Genomic DNA, 20,412 nt, shown 5'->3' on the forward strand with positions numbered 1-20,412 from the left:
GAGCTCAAGACAGAGCTCAGCTCAAGGCTCAAAGGGAGCTAGAGGCTCAGCAGAAGCGCGAGGACAGAGCTATCAAAGCTGCCGCAAGGAAGACCAAGAAGGCCCTGAAAAAGGCTCAAAGGGAGCGTGACAGAATGGCTAAAAAGGCCATGAAGCAGCTTCAAACAAAGCCGTCGGCCTCTAGTAGACGGCCAAGAGGAAAGCCATCGAAGCAAAACCAGTCTATAGAGCCTGTCGCAGTTGCTACCGAGCCAGAAGCTGAAATAGTGCCAGAACAGCCAAGGTCAAGAACCGGTAGAACTATCAAGCGACCAAGGTTCTTTGACGATATCTGAGTATGTAGGCCTATAGAATAGCCTATCGTGAATCAAATGAGATACTCTTGAGCTCTCGCGCATGTGTTTGGAATGAAATGTGCTGCTTCAAAAGTGGCGGTGCTGGCGCGGAGATGGTGTGCACGAGCCAGGGATGTGCACAAGCCCGGGAAACCTTCTAGCGCGACATGGGGTGAAGGGTCGAGCCGAGCAAACAAACGAGATTTGACGTTTTGCCGAAATTGTTTGCATGCTTCACAGACCGGCTGTACATTGCATACTGAGCCGGTTCTGAGGAATTGGCAAATTGGCTGCAGCTTGGATACCAGCTGCTAAACGCCGGCCTCCTAAACGTTCACGAGGGCGATGTTTTCTCTTTTTTTTATTATTATTCATATTGCATTCAAGCTAAATAGCTTATGGCACGTCGGCTATCTTCTCAACGACTTCTATGGCATCCTGGTGTGCTCTCGCGTTGACCTTTTACAGTACAGTTATGCTCGCCGTCCCGAAATCCACCGAGCCGCCAGAGCTTTTGGGTTTATTGCCCTCCTACTTTCTTGTCTTTGTCATTCCTCATCTGTCCCCTCATCCACGCCCGCTCTCCTCCGCCATCTCTCCCTCTTCAACGCCCCGATCTAATAGTTCGATATCCCACGAATCATCTTGGGCACCTTCTCCAGGGATTTTCTTGCCCACCTCTGTATCTTCGAGGAAATGGAGCACTTGTGCCGCGGCTTCTGCTCCGAACAGAGTCTGCAGGTCTGCTCTGTCGCTCCTTTCGCTGATCGAGACTTTCTTACTGTTCAGCCTTCGTAGCATGGCATATCGCTGCCTTCGCCATCTTCTGCATTTGAGCAGTAGATGTTTGACTGACTGCTCGATTGCCCCGCACCACCAACAGTGTGCGTCGAGGGCCTTGCCAACTCTCAAAAGGTAGACTCCTGTGACCGCGTGGCCAGACTTGAGCTGCAAGTACCGAGCTCGAACCGATTTCTTGGCATCCTTGACGCTTCTATCAATTTTGCATTGTGGCTTCCACCTTTCTCTGATGGTTTGCTTGACGTGACACAGTGACGCCGAACGCATTGTTCTTGGCTGTTCCCGTGCTGCTCGTTGCGCCGCAAGACTCGCGATTCTGTAGCCTTCTATGTCTTCGTCACTCGCAAGCCATGTCAGGGCCACTCGAACACCTGCGTTTTCGGCCCGTAGTGCCCATCTCCCGATGTCTGTGATGACAGGCAAGGCCCAGTCCTTGTCGTTCTCGATGGCGGCTATTTCGAGCTGTGAATCAGTCACGATCTCAGCAAAGCAGCGGTCTGCCCGACGAAGGATCTGGGTGATGTCTTTCACCACCATGCGGATAGCAAACACTGCAGCATCGGGGAGTGTTATGTACTTGCCCAGCGATGCGGCCTTTGTCTTCCACCCGCGTTGCTATCTCCATGCCACCGCTACTCCATAGCTGACGTCCTTGGTCCCACTCACGAAGATTGTCAGTTGTCGTGGGTGGTCAGGTAGCATCCTCTCCGGCACCTGGCGTGACCGGTGATCCCTGCGGTAGTCCAGCCTGGATCCTGCGGGCCTCGCCTGTTCGTCCGTCGATTGCAAGCATTGCTTGCCGGTCCGACAAGAATGAGTTCACCCAGCGTACAATACTACCGGCTATACCGACTCCGATCATCCGCTTGAGCAGCTTTCTCTTGTTGACCCTGCGGAACTGTCACTTCGATAAAGTCTGTGCCCTGAGACATTGAAGGTTCAACGGTGTTGGACGCCTAAGCCCCAACACTAGCGTGACGGCATATTTGACCAATCATGCACCTACGGGCACGTTCGATCAGCGACCACACTCGTTTAATCGCCCTCATAGGAGTCTTTGGCAAAGAACGAATTGTGCATCCTCATCAAACCATGCTTAAGTGGTGAAATGTCCCTACACTGGCTCGTTTCAATGTCGTCATTGCCGCAAAGATGAGCTTCGATGCGTTCGAGATCCTCTACACATGGAAGCAGCACTACTTCGAGGATCTTAAAAGCTCGGAGGGCCAGCTCGGAAGGCCTTTGGACGACACAGCTCGCAACAGCGATAGTTTGCATCGGCGTCGGTGTCAGGGGAGGCATGTCACGGAAAGCGTCGATGAACTTGTCCAACAGCAGTGCCACGCCAGGCTCGTCGCAAGTAGGCGAAGGTCGTTTTCTTTTGAGACCAGGTTGGGACTCCCGCTCCAATGGGGTAGATATGCCTAAAGTTGTCGATTGCTGGGTTGTATCAGGGCTACCTCCCGATGGTTGAGGCTGTGACGACGTGATTCCGACAGGTCTGCGGATCAAAGTAACTGTCACCCTCTTCACCACCCCTTTCCCACCGGATACCACTCGCTATCCGTCATCCTACACTTTCGTTATCTGATGAATCCAGAATGGCCGCCGCAGAAGCGTTTCGAATCCGTGTTTTCGTGGTCCTGGAGGGGCGCGCCGCAAAGAAGTCGGGCTTTTTCGGAGGAGGTAGAATAGGTCCAAAGGCAGAGACGAGTTCGACCCTGGGTTGGTCGTCCCTGGGACTGTCGGGAAACCTGACTCGGCGAGCACTTTAGGTGTCAGAAGAGTCGTCGGCAGGATTCTTCTCGTTCAACGAGCGCACGTCGTCCAAGATGACATCAGGAGATCGCAGCAACGGTATGCCCGGTTGACGTCGGGCGTTCTCATCCGTGCGACATCGCATCGACTGGATTCAGTGGTCGATCGCCTTCTCCAGAGAATAGCCGCGTCATGCGTCTTTGGTCATTTGCGCAAGCAAACGCTTCGAACATTGTTGGGCTCGGACCCACCGGAGGCCACGGAGTCCGTGCGGTATCTTTTGGAACCAGTCCGGGCCCCACGCCTCGGAGATGATCTTTAGACTCCTCTATTTCGACAGGTCCGCCGAAGAGCCGATGACGATGTTCGCTATGACGTGGTCTAGTCGGAGCTGTCGAGAGTATCGAGGAATGTCTCTGCGGATATGACTTTCGGGCCTTGGTGTCCCTTCCGCAGCGAGTGTGCTTCGACGTGGCGGTAGACCAAGGTAGAGGTGAGCGCGGGTTGTTCGGTGGAGTCGGCCAGGTCTTCCAGTACGGCAAGAGCCGCTCGATGGCCGACCAAGGCTCCATCGCCACCGCGTAGACTGTCCAAGATGGAGAAACTTGGTTGTGTGATGCGGAAGCGGCGAGAGAGCTGATTTTCGATGACAGGTAGGGGATGAGATCTAGGCGGTCTTGCAAGTCTCCCACATCTGCTCTTGCACGGCGCTCTGTCTACAATAGCTTGTACTGCAGTGTTGAATTACGCGAAAGTATCTCACGGGCAGTTTGAGGTGAGGGCGAGTCAGCTGCGACCGCCATCCCGACCGGTTCGCGATGCGGCTCAGGAGATGCAGGGCGAAGGCGAGATAGCAAGCTGTCGACAAGACGCGGGCGACTCCAGCCTACCCACGATTCTAATACCATCCTACTTACACTTCCAAGTAGTTTAGCGCAAGGAATGCGGGTCGGATTCCTTGAGGTAATGGCATAATTGTGTGGATCCACCGATAAGGCCCCAAGTTGAGCGTCAACGATAAGTGGCAGCCCAAGTGAAGACTTGCTAAAATGTCTCTGTTCAATGCATTCGAAGAAGACGTCGCGGTCCGTTATATGCCGTCCTAAGCGAATCCCTTGATGTTTTTCGGATGTGCACGCCCAGCTGTAGCCATTTTACATGCAGATTAAGGGAAAAGCGAGTTCTGGGCGAGGCGGATGCGGCTGGATTGTAGGATAAGTTGGACCTTGCCGCTCGCTGATTTGCCACCATGACAGCAAAGCTGACATGAGAGGGAACTTTACCTTCGGAGTTCCGTATCACGCGATGCTTCGGATATTCACCTCCACTAATGGCTTCTGAGGAGTATTCGGCCCCACTAATCCTCCTAGTATATAAGCCTAATCACTACGGAAACCTATATGATTGATTTGATTTGATATTCTGTTCACCCGGTGTAGCTCACTTACGGGTCCATGCAGGCTGTCACTATGTATGCTATTAAGGAGGGAACCCGTGGCCGTGGCCCGGGTGAAAACTCCTTCTTCTCTCGATGGATGGCCATTGCCCTCCCGCCAGTGAGTCTACGATACAGTAAGACGTAGCTGCGCGCCTTAAACGCGCTTCAGCACTCGCCATCATCCTCATCCACATACGTCCCCGGCCTTCGTCCCCGTCACCTTGGTTCTACATCGTCCGATCTCCTCGCCAAGGAGAACTGGGCGAGGATGTTACGCCGTAGGAACCACTTGGTCACCGCACGTAGGCCTGCCTCAGTTGACAGCGATTTTGTGTAGTCGGTCGTCTTTGCTTCTGCTAGCATCTCTGCCCTTCTTATCGTGTGCGCAGGACAAAATAAAATGACTCGTGTTGGAGTCTGTCGCGGCCAGCCGCAGCCGCAATCTGGTTTCGAGTATCCGGGTACGCGCCTCCGGCATAGGTAGTCGTTCAGACCGACGTGCTCGGTCCTGAGTAGCGTTGCAACTGTACTCTCGGCCCTGGTTAAATTCGCCTTCGTCCGTGGTCCCCGAGTCCACGTCGCACGCGCTGCAACGGCTAGGCTGCTGTCCTTCGCCGAGACGCACGTGTTTCCTGCTGGTACCTGGCCCACCTGGCTTTCCAAGCCTCTTCGAGCTCTTTCGTCGCAGCTGTCCTGTTCCCGCAACGCCTGGTCGGGCTCGATTGCTGTCGGATCGATTTGACTCTTGCTCGAAATTGGTCGGTGTGTCTTGTCGGAATGTTGCCTTTCGTCCGGAAGCGGCGCTGAGCCCTTTCATCCGTAGCCTTGCGGGCCTCTTCCACAGCCTGGTCGCCCGGACAGCCTTCCGTTCTATGAACATGGTTGACCGCTAGCATTCCGAGGTGGAGGTTCAAGGGTGCAAGACTCGCCTCGTGTTCCAGCGTTGGACATTTGTCGTGTTGTATGCGCCTGTGATGGTTCTGAGGCACTTGTTCTGTACTGTCTGTGGTGGATAGATCAGTGTTTCGGTTGGCTCGTTCATCTCCAAGCGAAAACCACACCGAGCAGCCATAGGAGAGTACTGGACGGACGACAGCAGCGTAGATCTGACTTGCCTTGGCAAACGTAGCTTCCCACGTGCCTTGGTCAATCGGCTAATTGACGCCATGTGTGCCGCCGCCTATGCTGCCGTCAGGTTGACGTGAGGACCCCACCTGAGCTTTGAGTCTAGGTGGGTTCCGAGGATTCTCATAACTGGCACTGGCCCGCCTTGGAGTTTGGGTATCCGTACGGTCGCCTGCGTGTTGAACTTCTTGGGGCGGCGAGTGAAATGCATCAGCTGGTACTTCTCGGGCGCGAAGGTCGCGCCGTGTGTGCGTGCCCAGGCCACACACTTCTCATTGGCGCTTTCCAGAACTCGACAGTTCGCTTCCGTGCTTCTGCTAAACGTGAGTATGTTGGTGTCGTCCACGAAGCCGATCGCGGTCATTGCTCCGGCGTTGAGCTGCGGGAGGAGGGTGGAAGCGAAGAAGAGAAAGGGGATCGGTGATAGTGTTGAGCCCTGGGGAATACCTGATGTTGTGGATCGGACCCTATCTTCGTATGTGCCTAGCGTAAGGGTCGTTGTCCGACCGGTCAAGAAGGAGCGGATGTAGCTGGTTACCCACTGCGGTATCCCCGCGTTCCGGATATTGTGAACCAGCCTCTCGCGAGAAACATTGTCGAACACTCCAGAGATGTCCAGGCTGAGCATGCTCGCCATCAAAGTGGGATCGTTCGCCCGTACCGTCTGGATCTGCTCGGTGAGCATTTCTAGCGCAGTGATGGTCGATCGTCCCGGCCGTACACCCATCTGTGTGACTGGCAGCAAGTTGTGTTCTTCCGCCAACGCTGACATCCGGCGGGCACCGATCTTATCGAGCACCTTCCCGAGCGTGTTGAGCAGAGCTATAGGTCTGTATGCTTTCGCGACACCATATGAGGGCCTCTGTGGCTTCCTCAAGGCTACCGTTCTGGAATGGCGGAAGGGCGTTGGGTGGTAAGATCCCTGCAAGCAGTCTTGGAATAGCTCGGCTAAAGGTTCCGCGAGTATATCTCTGCATCCGCGCAGGAAGCGGTTGGGTATACTGTCCGGCCCTGAGGCCTTGTCTGGCGCGATTCTCTTTAGCATGTCTCTGATCTTGTCCGCCGTGACCTCCTGGCTCATCGAGAGCTCGGGCGGGTAACTATAGCCCTCGATGTCGGTGAGATCTGCCCTCACCGGTGGCGGAAAGAAGTGTTCTGCGAGCACGTTGGCTTTTGCTTCGTTTGAGCTGTGGTACGCGCCATCTTTGTCTTTTATCGGTGGGAACTGAGGTGGCGCCGGCGGCTGTTGGGCTGTCGTTCGTGCCCACTTTGTCAACCGCCACATCTTTGCCGGATCACGCATGATATCGGCTACGGTTCGTCTCCAAGCCAGCGTGCTCTCCCTCTTGATCTGCTGTTTCATCTCGTTTGCCGCCTGGCGGTAGATGACGTAGGCCTTATATGTGCCGTGAGCCACCCACTCCCGTCGGGCTCGTCGAGCCCGCCTGACGCTCTTTATCAGGAAACCATCCGCGACACAATCCCCCTGGCCAGACCTTCTCGATGGATCGGTACTGGTGGGAGTGACTTGAGTCGCCCAGGCACTCCTTGGTTTAGCTCTCCTAATCGATGCTCCAGGTGCTCGCGCACCTGCTCCCAGTCCGCCTTGCGCCACTGAGGTTGTCCTGTGGGCTCCGCTCGCTGTGGAACTGATGCCCCGATCGACGTGATGATCGGTATATGGTCGGAGTCCGAGTCTAATTCCTCGCATGGTCGGCATTGCAGCACTTGCTTTATTATCCCTGGCGTCGCAAAGGACAGGTCCAGCGTGCTCATGCTGCTGCCTGATCTCCACGTCACGGTACCTTGCGGCTCAGGGTGTGCAATGAACAAACGAACACCGAACAGGCGTAGTTCTCGTTCGTTCGGCTTCTTGGACAGGTTTTGTTCATTTGTTCAGGGTACACTCGAATGTTCGTCGTTCGTTCGGTGCACGGTCCCCCCGGGTGCTCAGGAGTGTGAGAAGCTTACGTCCATCACAGTAGTCCTTCCGAGTACCAGCTGCGTAAACCCTGGTAAGCCTTTGCCAACTCCTCCATCGTGTTTGGTCGCTCATCGTTGACAACGTCCCCAGCCATCGAAAAGATTCGCTCGTCGGCGGAAGAGCTTGCTGGCGCTGCGAGGATCTCAAAAGCGAGATGCCTCAGGACAGGAAACCTGTGATGATGTTCGCGCCACCAGGTAAGCGGACGAGTGCCTTGTGGGGCGCGCTCCTCACGCAAGTAGCGAGCCAGCTCATCGTTGTCTGTGTCGTCGTCGATGTCATGATTGTAAGCATCGAAGGCATCCATCTCTTGTTGCTTTGGCGACAAAACGATCACTTCATTCGGCCACCGCCGCTTTGCATCTTGCCACGCTCTGTTCATGACCTCGTCCGCACCTTCGAGCCAGGATGTCTTCCCTGCCTAATGGCGTTCGAACCAACGTCGTTTGAAGCACGGATGTAGGAATATGGCAAGACGGTATGCTGGTGTGGCATCGCTCAACGCGTAATACTTGTCCAGCTTCTTCCAACCAAGATTGACACATGCTCTGAAGTGATTCCTAGGCAGTGTTTTATTGAGGCCTTCGACGGTAGAGAGCAGCCAGTCCAGAATAGATAGGCTTTGCCATAGTGCGCCATTCTGTCCGTCTTTGGCTACGGCCAGGACCTTCAAGGAGGCTTCCTTTAAGGGTCGCAGCAGCTTGAGCAAGTCTGTCAGCTCCTGCCAATCAACTGCTGATAGACAATCGCGGTTGTCAAGTCGGTCAGTGCCGCTGCTCCTGAAGTGCTCTTGGTATAATTGCAACGCGTCCTTCACCTGGAATGCACGCTCGACCATCTCACAAGCGGAGTTCCAACGCACTCCTTCGTTGACGATCACCCGATACAACCGTGTATCTGTCTCAACCTGCTTGGCCTCGAAGAAGCGTCGCCCTGCTGAGCCACTCTTGATGTGCACGATCAGATTGTGGAGCTTGCCGATTGGGCCTTTCCTTCGCCAGGCATCGAGTCGCGATGCCTCGTCCTTGGAGCGCAGTGCTGCTTCGAACTTGGACACCGTAGAAGTGTCATAGAGCTCACTGTCGCCCCCGTGGTCCGCCTCCGAGAGAGCGGCATCGAGCATGCATTCGTTGTCGACACCATATAGTGTAGCCTTGACGACCAGGTTGATCACATGCCCGCTACAACGTAACCTCTGTTTGGCTGGCTTGACATCGATGTGATGGGACAGAAGGCGCAGAGCGGCATCGTTGTTAGCAGCATTGTCTGCGACAAAGTATCCGATCTTATCACTAATCTTGTACTATCGAAGTATACAGAGCAATGTGTCCTGGAGTTCTTGCGCATCGTGACCGTACGTTGGCTTCAGCGCGAGCAAAACGGTCTTGAGTTCAACATTGCTGTCTAAATAGTGTGCGACAACGCCTAACAGGTCGAGCTCGTTATCCGCTAGCCAGTGATCGAAACTGACAGTTATTGTGCTTCTTGCCATCTGCAGAGGCTGGATGACCGTGGGCTTCGCGACGGTAAAAGCATCGACGATCCAGTTTCGTGGCATAGGGTGACTCTGCGGTACCAGAGGCTCCACTATAAGATTTCTGAACGATATCAAGTCCTTGAGTTTGTCTCCCGAAGCCTGGCGTAGCGACCGATTGCTAGACACAAGCCATTCCACGTATGTCCTTTTCCAGCCTTCGCGATTGAAAGCCTCCTCTTGCGAACGTCTCTGGCGTTTAATCATCATGACTGCCACATTCCCATCTGGATCTGCGCCATCACGCGAGCGCTTCATCGCGTGCTTGCCGCCCGACTTGTCGAATCCATGGCATCGTACGAGGTGACAAATTGGCTGGTTCGTAGGTTCGCATGGCAAGCACACGACCAAGCTTTGCGATGGCTGCTCGTAGCAGATGCGGCAGGGTCATTTGTTCAAGTCGTCCTTCAGATCGGTCACGGCCTCTCCATGCCTCCAGATCCAACTACTCTTTGGCTGTTTGTTCGGTGGTGTCGGCACGAGATTGGTGGCGCGCGGCCCAGCGGCGCGTAGGATCGTTGGTTAACACCGGGCTATGGTGCTCTCATCTTGCTCAATTCTGTGCGATCGCATGGCTGCTGGTCTGTTGTACTCTGAGAATTGGATTGAGCGCTCATGCTGTATTTTGTGGGACGTGGAGTAGTCTAACGCGCGGGCAGTCGCGAGACGGTCGCGTTCCCCGCATACTCCTTTGGGGGTAATTCCACAGACTGCTGCGCACTATCAATTTGGCAGCGGAGGCGCCGGCTTCGCCACTGCTGCTTTGCGCGGGACGCCTGTCAAGGTAATCGAGGGTTAGGGTTGGGTTTGTCTTGTCATCACACTGAAGACGCTGAACATACTGAACGAACAGGTATATTTGTTCATTCGATCAATTATGTAATCAGCCATCTGTTCGTTTGTTCAACGGGGTCCGAACGAACCGAACGAACTGTTCAATGCTCGTTCACTGCCCACCCTGTTGCGGCAAGATCAGCTGTAGGTTGCTCTGCGCTGTGGTTTCAATCAGGGTGCCTGCTAGTGTGTGTTGTGTAGGTAGCATAGTTCCGCCCCATAGCGGATGATGTAGGTTGAAATCTTCGACCAGAAGGTGTTCACCTGGGCAGTCGAGCGCTAGTGGGAGCAGCTGCAGGGTGGAAAGGTTACGGCTGGTCAGAAGCTTTAGGGGATGGTTGTAGCAATTATGGATGTGTAGTGTCCTGACGCCTAGGTGAATTGTGAGGGTCACAAGGTCCGGCGAGTGCTCCGTAGTCTCCCACTTGTTGTGGTCGATCGCTTTGCTAACATAGAAGCATACTCGTGTCTCTTTGCTCAATGGGTAGATCAAGTGGTAGTTTGGAGGTCGACCTGTTGTCTGCATCTGTGGGTTGCGCCACGGTTCCTGTACAGCTAGGATGTGGTGCCTCTCGGGATTCACCGACTTGAGTATGGACGTCATCACGCGGGTTCTGCTTTTGTTTACGTTGTACTGTATGATGTTGAGCGTTTGTATCGTATCAAGCATCGTCGCCCATGTCTGTGTCTGCTGGCTTTTCTACGTGGGTATCTGGTCTTGCACTTGGTGATGCGCTGCTAAACGTTCTAGCCGGGGGTTGGAAAACGTTCGGAAACGACAACGTCCGTTGGGATGGAGCGTTAGGAGTCTGGACTGCCGGAGGCCGGCCTGGCCCAGCTCGTTTCCGGTCAGTTGCAGCCGGCGAGAGCTTCCGTTTCTTTGACTCAACCAGAGCCCAGCGTGGAGTCTGGACTGCCGGAGGCCGGCCTGGCCCAGCTCGTTTCCGGTCAGTTGCAGCCGGCGAGAGCTTCCGTTTCTTTGACTCAACCAGAGCCCAGCCGCGCTCTTCTTCGATGCTGACGGTCGCACATGATCGTTGCGGAAAGCGAGTCGGCGCCGTGCATCTGGCTTGCATGCTTTTGACCTTGGCCGCTCGACGGATACTGCATTCGTGATTCCAGGCTGCGTGTCTCTTTCCACAATTAGCGCATTTGAGCTGCGTTTGGGTGGTACACTCCTGTGTGTGATGCTTTCCAGCACAGTATCCACAGGCTTCTACCTTACGACAGACCGGTGCGACATGGCCGTAGGCCTGACACTTGAAGCATTGCGTGAGTCTCGACTCCGGACTGTAGTACTCCGCTAGGTGAAGAGCGAAGTTGCCGACGAGGCCGCGTTGGATGATCCCGTTCGCCATTTGTTCCATCGCGACGCCCACTATGAGAGAAGCGTGGGTTTTACCCGAGGCGTGGCCGCGGTTGAGCCAGAAACTCGCGTGATTTTGAGACCATTGTGGAGAGCTTGGTGTTCCTCCTGTAGCTTCGCGACATCTTCTACCCGTCTCGGGTCGATGTAGCCCACTCGAATGCTATGGACTAGGACTTTGTATGTGTCTTCCGCTATGCTGCATGATTGCCCAAAGCGAGCGGTCCACGACATGTCCTGTAGTAGGGTAACCTTGGTCCGCTCACCAGTCAGGAACAGGCGGAGGTCTCCACTCGGAAGTTTCCTGACCGCTACCACCTCTTTCCCATCAGGTCGTTCCTGCTGTATTCTTTGTTTGATCTCTTCATTCGGCAAACTTTGTGCGTTCTTTCTTTCTTCAGGGTCAGAGATGCGGATGGTGAGTTCGGGGCCCTGAGGCGGGGGGTTACGGGATCTCCGCGGTGTCGGCGCGAGCGCGGTCACAATTTGAGCCCATGTTGGGCTTGGGGACGAAGGCGGCGAGGCTGGCGGCGTCGCTAGGCCTTTGACGGCTTCGTGAACTGCCTGGACCTCTCGGAGGATGGCGTTTGTGGTTGGGTGTGCTGATAATGGTTCCTCCTGTAGGGCGGTGAGCGTATCCTTGACTTCGCAGAAGAAGGCGCGAAGAAGGGATGTCTGGATGTATGATGACGAGCCGCTCGGCGCGTCTAAGGTTTCCAGGAATGCTGCTGCGGTGTCGATGAGCTGTTGGGTGTTTGGGGCTACGTTTACAATGTCGTGGGATCTAGGGGTGCGCGGCGGACGCGTCGCGGCGGGGGGCTGGCGACCCTCCTCCGCTGCCTTTCCGCCGGCGCCGCCAGCGACATGGACATCATCACGGTGTTCACGGGATAGCATCGATGAGGATGGTCCCCTCATCGATGCCGGAGGGATGTTTCGATGTTGTTGTGACTTTTTTTTTTTTTGCTTGATTGATTGATTGATTCGATGATGATGATGATGATGATGATGATGATGATGATGATCATCAAGATTTTCATTCAGGCTATGCACGGAGACCGTATGAGCCGTCCCTGATCGCTGCCTAACACCACAATGAACGACGCCTTGCACTCATGACCCAACAGATTAGCCAACACCTCACCCGACCCTTATGTCCGAAGAACGAGACAGTCTGCCAGTCTGATAAAGAAAACGGATGGAAGCTTTGACGACCTTCAGATCCGGCTTCCAGCTTTCGCGTGGGCCGTCCACGAACTTGCCCGTCCTGAACTTCCGACCGCTCCATCCTCCCAGCAAGTACGAAGCGTCACCCCACCTGTCGCCTGCTGCTTCCCGCAAAGCCTTGCGAGCTTCAGCATACTTGTCGCAGCGCAGCAGCACGTGCAGTACTGTCTCATCGCCACGTCCGCACTCGCACGCCGGATTGTCTGCGAGCTTCTTCCTGAAGAGACAGGCCTTCAGCCCGCAGTGCTCCGTCCGAGCCTGCACCAAGATGGAAGCCTCGTCGGAAGACAGCGCTCCGTAGAGACGGACTGTGTGCTTACCCGACCATGCTCTGTCCATCTTCCACGTGTAGTAATTCACGCAGACGTCGTCTTCGCTCGGATGCAGACCCTTGGCCCGCTCTGCCTTGACCAAGCGCAGCACGCCCGACAGCTCGCGCACCCTCTCGGCCGGGGCGGCTGTGAGTTTGCTGCCGTTGTCGATGGTTGATGCTGCTGCACGCTTTGCTTCTGCAACGCCGCGGATGCCTTTGTCACCAGGAGCGAGGAAGACCGTGACTCGATGACCGACGCTCTCCATCTCGAGGACGGCATCGGCGATCTTGTGCGCCACCTCTCTTTCGCACCCCACCTTCTGGCCTTTTTCGATGGCCGACAGTGCCTCTTTGCTTGTTGTCGCTACGTAGACATGCGCCGTCTTGCGCAGTGTGTCCCTTGCATGCTCGATCGCTCTCAGAATTTCAATAGGGTCGAGCATGTCTCCCATCACAGAGACCCCTATTTCGGGCCCGCCTGTCTTCCAAGACGCCTAACCTTATCCTGAGATTTGCTCCTTAAGCACACAGCAAAGGCTCCGCCGGTGGCGATACCACCTTGTATGAGGAACAAGGCTCCGAGTACGAGTGGGCCAGCGGCTTCCTTCTCTTTGTGTACCGACATGCGCATCCGTCCTTTCGAGCCACGCAGACGGTGTCAGCCGTCGCCGCCATTGCGTGCTACGCCCCGCGGCCGAAGCCGTTTCGCGTTACCTCGGGAGGTCTCCCTCGTCGAGGCCGACCATGTCTCGCCGTGTGGGATCGAAGCAGCGCCCTAGCCAGCAGCGAAGCCTCTTTGCCCACCCGACTAACCAACCCCATTCTCGCGTTTTAACAAGTCCGCCGCGGAGGGGCCCTGTCCCTCGAATGGGCACGACGCTCGTGTCTTAACAGATCCGCATGGCGGTGGTCTGTCTCCAAAGAAGGAGCACAAAGGCCGTGTCTTAACAGGTTCTCCGCACCAGTGGCCTGTCCCCTCGCTTTCACGTGCGGCTTCTACACCGCAGCGGGGCGGTTTGCAAGTCGGCTACCCTCGCCAGCGTACTGGTCTCAGAGCGCTCGTAGGTCAGGGGTGTTCTGTCTCTTGCCTAGCTCGATTGCACATCCACCGGCCTTGTCGTCTTAACAGTGTCCCTGTCCCCGTCCGTCTCTTTCAAGCAGCTGTGCGACCGGCTGCTAGGGGCAACAAGTGATGCGCCAGCTTCGGGCCCAGGTCGACGTTCTGGGTAGGCAAGAGTCGGATGGTTTTCTTACGCCAGTATCCCCTGGTTTGTGAGGTGTTTCTTGACTTTGTTGATGCTGTTCGTTCTGTTGCTCCTAGTCAGCTAGTGCCCTGGAGATGATAGCTCTTACCTCTGCCGGAGTGCGCCATCTAGCAAGAGATGCGAATCCATCGACAGGCGACACCTCCCGAGCTTTCCCGTGGGCCGTGGCAGCGACACGTGATCCTCGCTACGGATGCCTCGGCTCAATGCAAGTTGAGTCAAAGGGTTGGTCCAAAAACCTTAGTCTGTTTCCGAGTAGGGCCTCGCCTGTACATTAGAGATCTCAATGTTAATCTGCTGCATTTCATGTGTTGAATACTCTATAAATCGCTTCAAGGAATCGATGTCATAGCCATGTCAATCTGAGTGCTAATCTAGTTCTTAGCATCCGATCAATGAACACAGCTGATCTGTCCTCCGCATACGGTGAAGGGAATCTAGCACTGGAGAAGAGCGACATTTAAGTCGAAATTTTGGCAACCATGTGTGAGTATAGTCCGTAGCAATGCAGTGTCACGAGGTCTTAGCCCTCTGGCTCGTGATCGACAAGCGTAACGTTATCAATAGGGTCTGGAACAGCAGTGGCGTTCTTCGATCTCCGTGTCCCGCTAGCAGACATCGGGATCGAACAATGTCGCGCGTCCCCTTTCGAGATCTTTTTTAAATCATACTGCATTCAAGCTAAATAGCTTATGGCACGTCGGCTATCTTCGCGACAATCTCTGTGGCTTCTAGGTATGCTCCCGCCTTGATTATTACTCATACAATTCAGCTCGCCGTCCCGACTTCACCAAGCCGCCACCGCTTTGGGGTTTTATGCCCTCCTACTTTCTTGTCATTGTCGCACCCCATCTTCCCCTCACTCTTCTCCGTCTCTCAGTGTCACTTCCCCCTCATCCAATATTTGATCCAGTCGTTCAATGTCCCAGTGGTCATCCCTGTTCTCTTCTATGGTCATTGGCCTGCCCACTTCTGTGTTTCCGATGAACCGGAGGACTTCTTTAGCGGCTTCGTCTCTAAACAGGCTCTCCAGGTCTGCTCGGTCTCGCCTCGCGCTGATACAGATCTTGTCCGCACGCAGCCGCCGCAGCATAGAGTCTCGCTGCCTTCGCCACTTCCGACAATGCAGCAAGAGGTGGCCAACTGTTTGATCGCTCCCGCCACACCACCAGCATTGCGCATCTACTACTTTGCCGATTCTGAACAGGTGGGCTCCTGTGATCGCATGGCCAGACTTGAGCTGCAGGTATCGAGCTGCAACCGACTTCTTCGCGTTTGCGATGTCTTCGTCGATCTTGGCTTTTGGTCTCCACCTTGTCTCGATGGCTTGCTTCACGTACGACAGTGAGGCTGATCGCACTTCTTTGGGCTGCTGTTTTGCTGCTCGCCGCGCCGAAGCGTTTGCTATTTCGTACCCTTTCACATCTTCGTCGTTTGAGAGCCATGTCAGAATCACTCGACCACCTGCGTCTTCGACCATCTGTGCTTGTTTCCTGATGCTAGTGACAAGTGGTAGGGCCCACTGTCCTCTGCCTGAAATAGCGACCAGCGCAGCTCGCGACTCTGTCACAATCTCGGCGAGGTTGTGGTCCGTTTTCCGGAGTGTCGGAAGGAGATTTCTCGTGACGATACCAATTGCAAACAATGCAGCATCGTCTGTTGTGGTGTGCTTGCCCGATGATGACACTCTCGTCTTCCACTCATATTGCTCTCTCCATGCCACTCCCACACCAAAGCTCACGTCCTGATTCGTGCTTACAAACAGTGTTAGCTGACTCGAGTGGTCGGCTTGCATCCTTTGAGGCATGCTTGAGTAACCTTGGGTTCGAACCACCGGGATTGCCGTGAGTGGGTCTGCTCTGCGGAGCACCTGGAATCCGTACTCGGTGTCGTAGCTGACGTGTCTCACTATTTGCTGTGCAAGTCTACTTCCGAACGATCGGTGAGTCTTTTCTGGTCTCGTCCAACCGATACTTGACGGCTGTCCTGTCGCTCCCTCGTGACGGTGGAGCTCACCAAGGCGGAAGTTGGCTGGCAGGAGCTGGTGCGTGGGGTGGTCCCCGTCCGCACTGAGCGCCCGCACCGCAAACTTGGTCTGACGGCGGTCGAGGAGGTCTTGGGCATTGGGCAAGCACGACGCTTTCTGTAGGAATGCTCGAGGAGTCGATCTCAGCAGCCCTGTGATGGCTCTTGCTTGACTATTCAGCAGTAGCTGCACTTTACGCAATCGGTCTTTTTTGGCCCCTCCACCAGATCTCCGATCCGTACATGGCCACGGAGGTCACTGCGGCCACAACCACCCTCCGCATCAGGTTTACGGACAAGCCGCCATTACTCCTGCTGAGACTGGAGACCCGCTGTAAAGCCCCCTTGGCACTAGCCAGCCTATTCTCGAAGTGTGTCTTGAACGACAGTCTTGGATCAAGCCAGAATCCGAGCCATCTGGTCGCCTCCTGCTTGATGGTAAAAGTCTGCTGTCCGATGCGGACGGCTACGGACTTTGCCGCTTGTGAGATCTTGCGACTTCTGCTGAAGATGAGCACTTCGGTCTTGCTGACTTCAAATTCGACTTTGTTGTGCGATCCCCATTGTATTGCATCTTTGGCGATCGCGTCGAGCTGCCTTGTGCCGTCGTCCAGCTCGTGACATTCTGCCACCAGCCCAACGTCGTCTACGAATGATATGGCTTGGAGCCTCGGGTGTTTCTCCTCCAGCCACTGGAACATTTCGCTAATGGACAGGATGAACAGTATTGGCGATATTGGCGAACCTTGCGGCAGGCCTGCTTGGATGCTGCGGGTTTCGCCCATCCTTTCGTCAATCACCAACACGGCCCTTCGGTCTGACAAGAACGAGTCCACCCAACGCACGATGTTTCCCGCAATACCGACTTGTATCATCCGCGATATTAATTTCTGTTTGTTGACTCTGTCAAAAGCGCCTTTGACGTCCAGGAGCAGCGCGAGTGCAACTCGCTTCTGGCTCCACGCATTCTCGACTTTCGCAACGAGCTGGGCCACCGCATCTGACGTTCCCCTGCTCCGTCTGCAGCCGAACTGCCCTCGATGGAAGATGTCGTTTGTTTCGCAGTACGATGCGATCCAATTTGCAACCGCCCTCTCTACCACTTTTCCAAGACAGTTGAGCAGACTGATGACCCGATACGCTTTCGCGACGCTGTACGTGGGTTTGCCCTGCTTGCGCAGGAGGATACCCTTCGCGGTCTTCCACGTGCAGGGATGGTACCCAGTCCGGATGCACCCTTGCACAAGAGCTACCACACGGTCTTCTGCCCACCGCCACAGCAGTCTCAGCGCTTTAAACCCGATTCCGTCTATGCCCGGGGCTTTGTTGACGGCCTGTGTGAACAGAGCTCCGCAGACCTGTTCTGCACTCACGCCAGCACTCGTATCTGGGACCTGGATGTCCTCGTCTTCTACGGCTTGGGGCGGGAATGCCTGCGCCATGAATATCTCTTCCTTCTCCTCCGCTGTCGCTGCGATCTTTTCCGGCTGGCCGTCGATGCCCGCCATCTTGATCGCTGGTGTGTATGACGGTGTCTGCGGCTTGGTATACTTGAGCGCTTGCCAGCATCTTGCAGGGTCAGCTGCCATTTCCGAGCTTTCGTCGGCTGAGAGGACACCCTCAAGGAAGCGCTCCCAGGCCAGTCTCTTGGCTTTCCGAACGTAGGTGTAGTAGCCGTTCCTCACCCTGCGGTACTCGTCAAAGCTGATACGGCCGTCATTGTGAGCACGTCTAGCGCTTGCGAATAGCTTTCTCTGCTGCTTGACCTCGTCAGTCCACCAACGCTTTGATCGCGCCCTCGGCGCTTTGCCAGCGGCATGCCTGTCAAGGACGGCTCGCAGGCTGTCTTGTAACCATTGCGCTTCCGCTTCGAGCTCAGCCGGTGACGTGGCCCACGCATCGATCAGCTCTCTTCCTTTGCTAAGCTCCAGCCACTTTTTGCTTGCGGCTTCAAGTGCTTGCTCGTCTGCACACAGCCGATCGACATCCCAATTCCGCACGACTTCCATCTTCCCTCCAAAATAGGCCACATTGAGAGGCGTCCACTCAAACGCGATCATCTCGTGGTCAGATGTCGTGGCTAATGACTCGTCTATCTCCCAGGTGACCAGTGCTCCGACCCCGCAAGTACTCAGGGTCGGGTCGATTACCGACTGGCAGTTCTTCCCACATCTCGTGGGCTGGTGGTCGTCGTTGTTGATGATGAGCCCGTGTCTCTCGATTAATCGCTCCACAGTCCCGGCGTGCTGCCTTCCCGACACCCACGAGTCCCATGCGGGACTACGGGCGTTGAAGTCACCAGCGAGGATGGTCCTGCCTTCGATCAGTCGCGACATGTCCATGTGGTCAATCGTGTGTCCGCCACCCTGGACCCTGGCTCTATTGTAGATATTGATAAGCCTAGTCTTTCGAATCTTCTTGCGGTTCTTTGTCTCCCAGACGTCCAAGCACTGCACGTGGGGGCTATCCACCAGGTCCGTCCTTTCCTCGAACACGTATCGGTTCAGCGCCTCATTTCGAATTGCTAGTGCTACTCTCGTGTCTTTCTTTGCACGTTCTGGCCACCGGATTTGAAAGCCCGGATGGCCGATCTCGTGTTTCCTTCCCACGTACGGCTCTTGCAGGCACGCCACTTCCGCTCCTCTTTCAATGGCCGCCTCCAGTGCGGCTATCGTTGACACAACCGTGCCGTTGCAGTTATGTTGTATCACTATCATCGTCAACAGACATGTGCGTCGGGTCGCTGGGTTCGAAGATCTGGGCCGCCTTTGCCACCATCTTGGTCCTCGGACGGAGTTCTCTTGTCGGTCGAGGCGATCGTTCGTTCTGCGATAGTGGTTCTGGTGTGCTCATCTCTGAAGATATTGGGATCACCTGTGTCGGCATGATTTGATCCAGGTCTCTGAGTGTCATCTCCATTTCCATCTGATCTGCGTCCATTGTGAGGTCATCCTTTTCTGCTGCCGGTTCCATCGCTGGTGGGCTGCTGCGCATCTCGGCCTCCATCTGCTGGCGTGTCTGTCGGCTCGATCTCTTTTCGGGGCACCGCGGCGATGTCGCCGGGTGTGGTTCTTTGCAGTTCGCACACTTTGCCGGGTGGTGCTCACACGGCCCTGATCTCTTGCTACAGCCTTCGGCGGTGCACTCGTGCTTGCTCCCTTCATGGTCACCTGCACATACAAAGCACTGTGGGTCTTTGGTGCACTGGCCGAAGTGGTCTCGACCGCAGCAGCGCATACACATACCGCCATCTCCTCGTTCCCAGAATCTCTCTACCTCGTGGCGTCTGCCTCCGAAGAACAATCCCTTTGCTAGGATCACATCCGCAGTCCTCTTGCTTTTCACGGTCAAGACCAGTGTCGACCTCTTGATGCTTCCACTGTCGTAGCGTTCGGCCAGGGTATCGCCTTTGATCCAACGTGGTGCGAAAGGCAAGTGCTCACCTGTCATCAGTTCGATCTCCTCTCGTGCTACCTCTAGTCCGTCTTCGCTCATGTAGCGGTCCAGCGCAACGCCGTGGACCCTTAGCTTGAGCCATCTTTCGGTCTTTTCCATATAGGCGACCTCGGGGTCTAACTTCTTCACCGCGGCCATCACGACCTGTGCGAAGTTAAGTAGCTCGTCTGCACATGCGTTCTCGCTTATCACACCTGTCAAGTTGCCCTTGTCCGTGTACCCCATTTTGGTCAGTCTTACCGTCACATGGGCTCTCGCGTGGGCGAGAGCTTTGTTCACTTCGAACATAATGTCTCTAGGGTCGCAACTATGCTTTTGTACATTTCTGACGAAGAGGACTCGGCGCTGGTCGCGCGGATGTTCCTTCAGCTTTTTCTTACCATTTGTGACTGTGGTCCATCCATTGTTTGCTCCCGATTCCGTAATATTGGCCCAGCTAGGCTGTGTCACTCGCGCCGGTGGTGGGCGTGTTTGACTGTTGGATGTCTACTCCGTACCTCTGAACAAAGCGCCATCCTTTCGCGGGGCTGGGATGACTCCCGTCTGCTGCTTGAGTGTATGCAACACTGTCATCACCTCGTTCATGAGTTGCTTGACTTGAATTCGTTCCTTCTTCATTTCTTCCACTTCTGCTCAGAAAGATCGCACATCGTCCGAACAGTCGACAGTGGCAACGGGCTCATTGGGTACTCGCGAAGCTCTCTCAATGAGATCTCCGATCGCTTGTAGGAGAGCATTGTCTTGTATGCCGAAAGCAGAGTCTCGATCTGTCTTGCGCTTATTCGGGCTCAATGGTCTTGCGGTTTGCGTCTGCTGTTCCTCCCAGTTCTGCGATTCTGCCCCTTGAAATTGATTGATTGATTGATTGATTGATCTGTTAAGCTATGCACAGGCTCGACACCCGTATGAGCTGTTCCTAAGATCTACCTAACGATCAAGCTCTCGTAACCG

The 20,412-nt window shown here is 55.2% G+C and overlaps 1 protein-coding gene across 1 annotated transcript; it reads right to left on the reverse strand.

The window, feature by feature from the left end:
* Positions 1-7,433: 7,433 nt before the first annotated feature.
* On the reverse strand, positions 7,434-8,999 carry WHR41_09544 (uncharacterized protein; the record flags this gene model as incomplete). The annotated part of the gene is made up of 3 exons (XM_069378147.1): positions 7,434-7,858; positions 7,919-8,733; positions 8,800-8,999. 3 exons carry the CDS (start codon positions 8,997-8,999, stop codon positions 7,434-7,436), a joined length of 1,440 nt encoding a protein of 479 aa, XP_069225078.1.
* Between the last annotated feature and the right edge of the window lie 11,413 nt (positions 9,000-20,412).

Source organism: Cladosporium halotolerans (assembly GCF_011745625.1).
Source record: "Cladosporium halotolerans strain TM138-S3 chromosome Unknown Sca88, whole genome shotgun sequence".
Lineage (NCBI taxonomy): Eukaryota > Fungi > Ascomycota > Dothideomycetes > Cladosporiales > Cladosporiaceae > Cladosporium > Cladosporium halotolerans.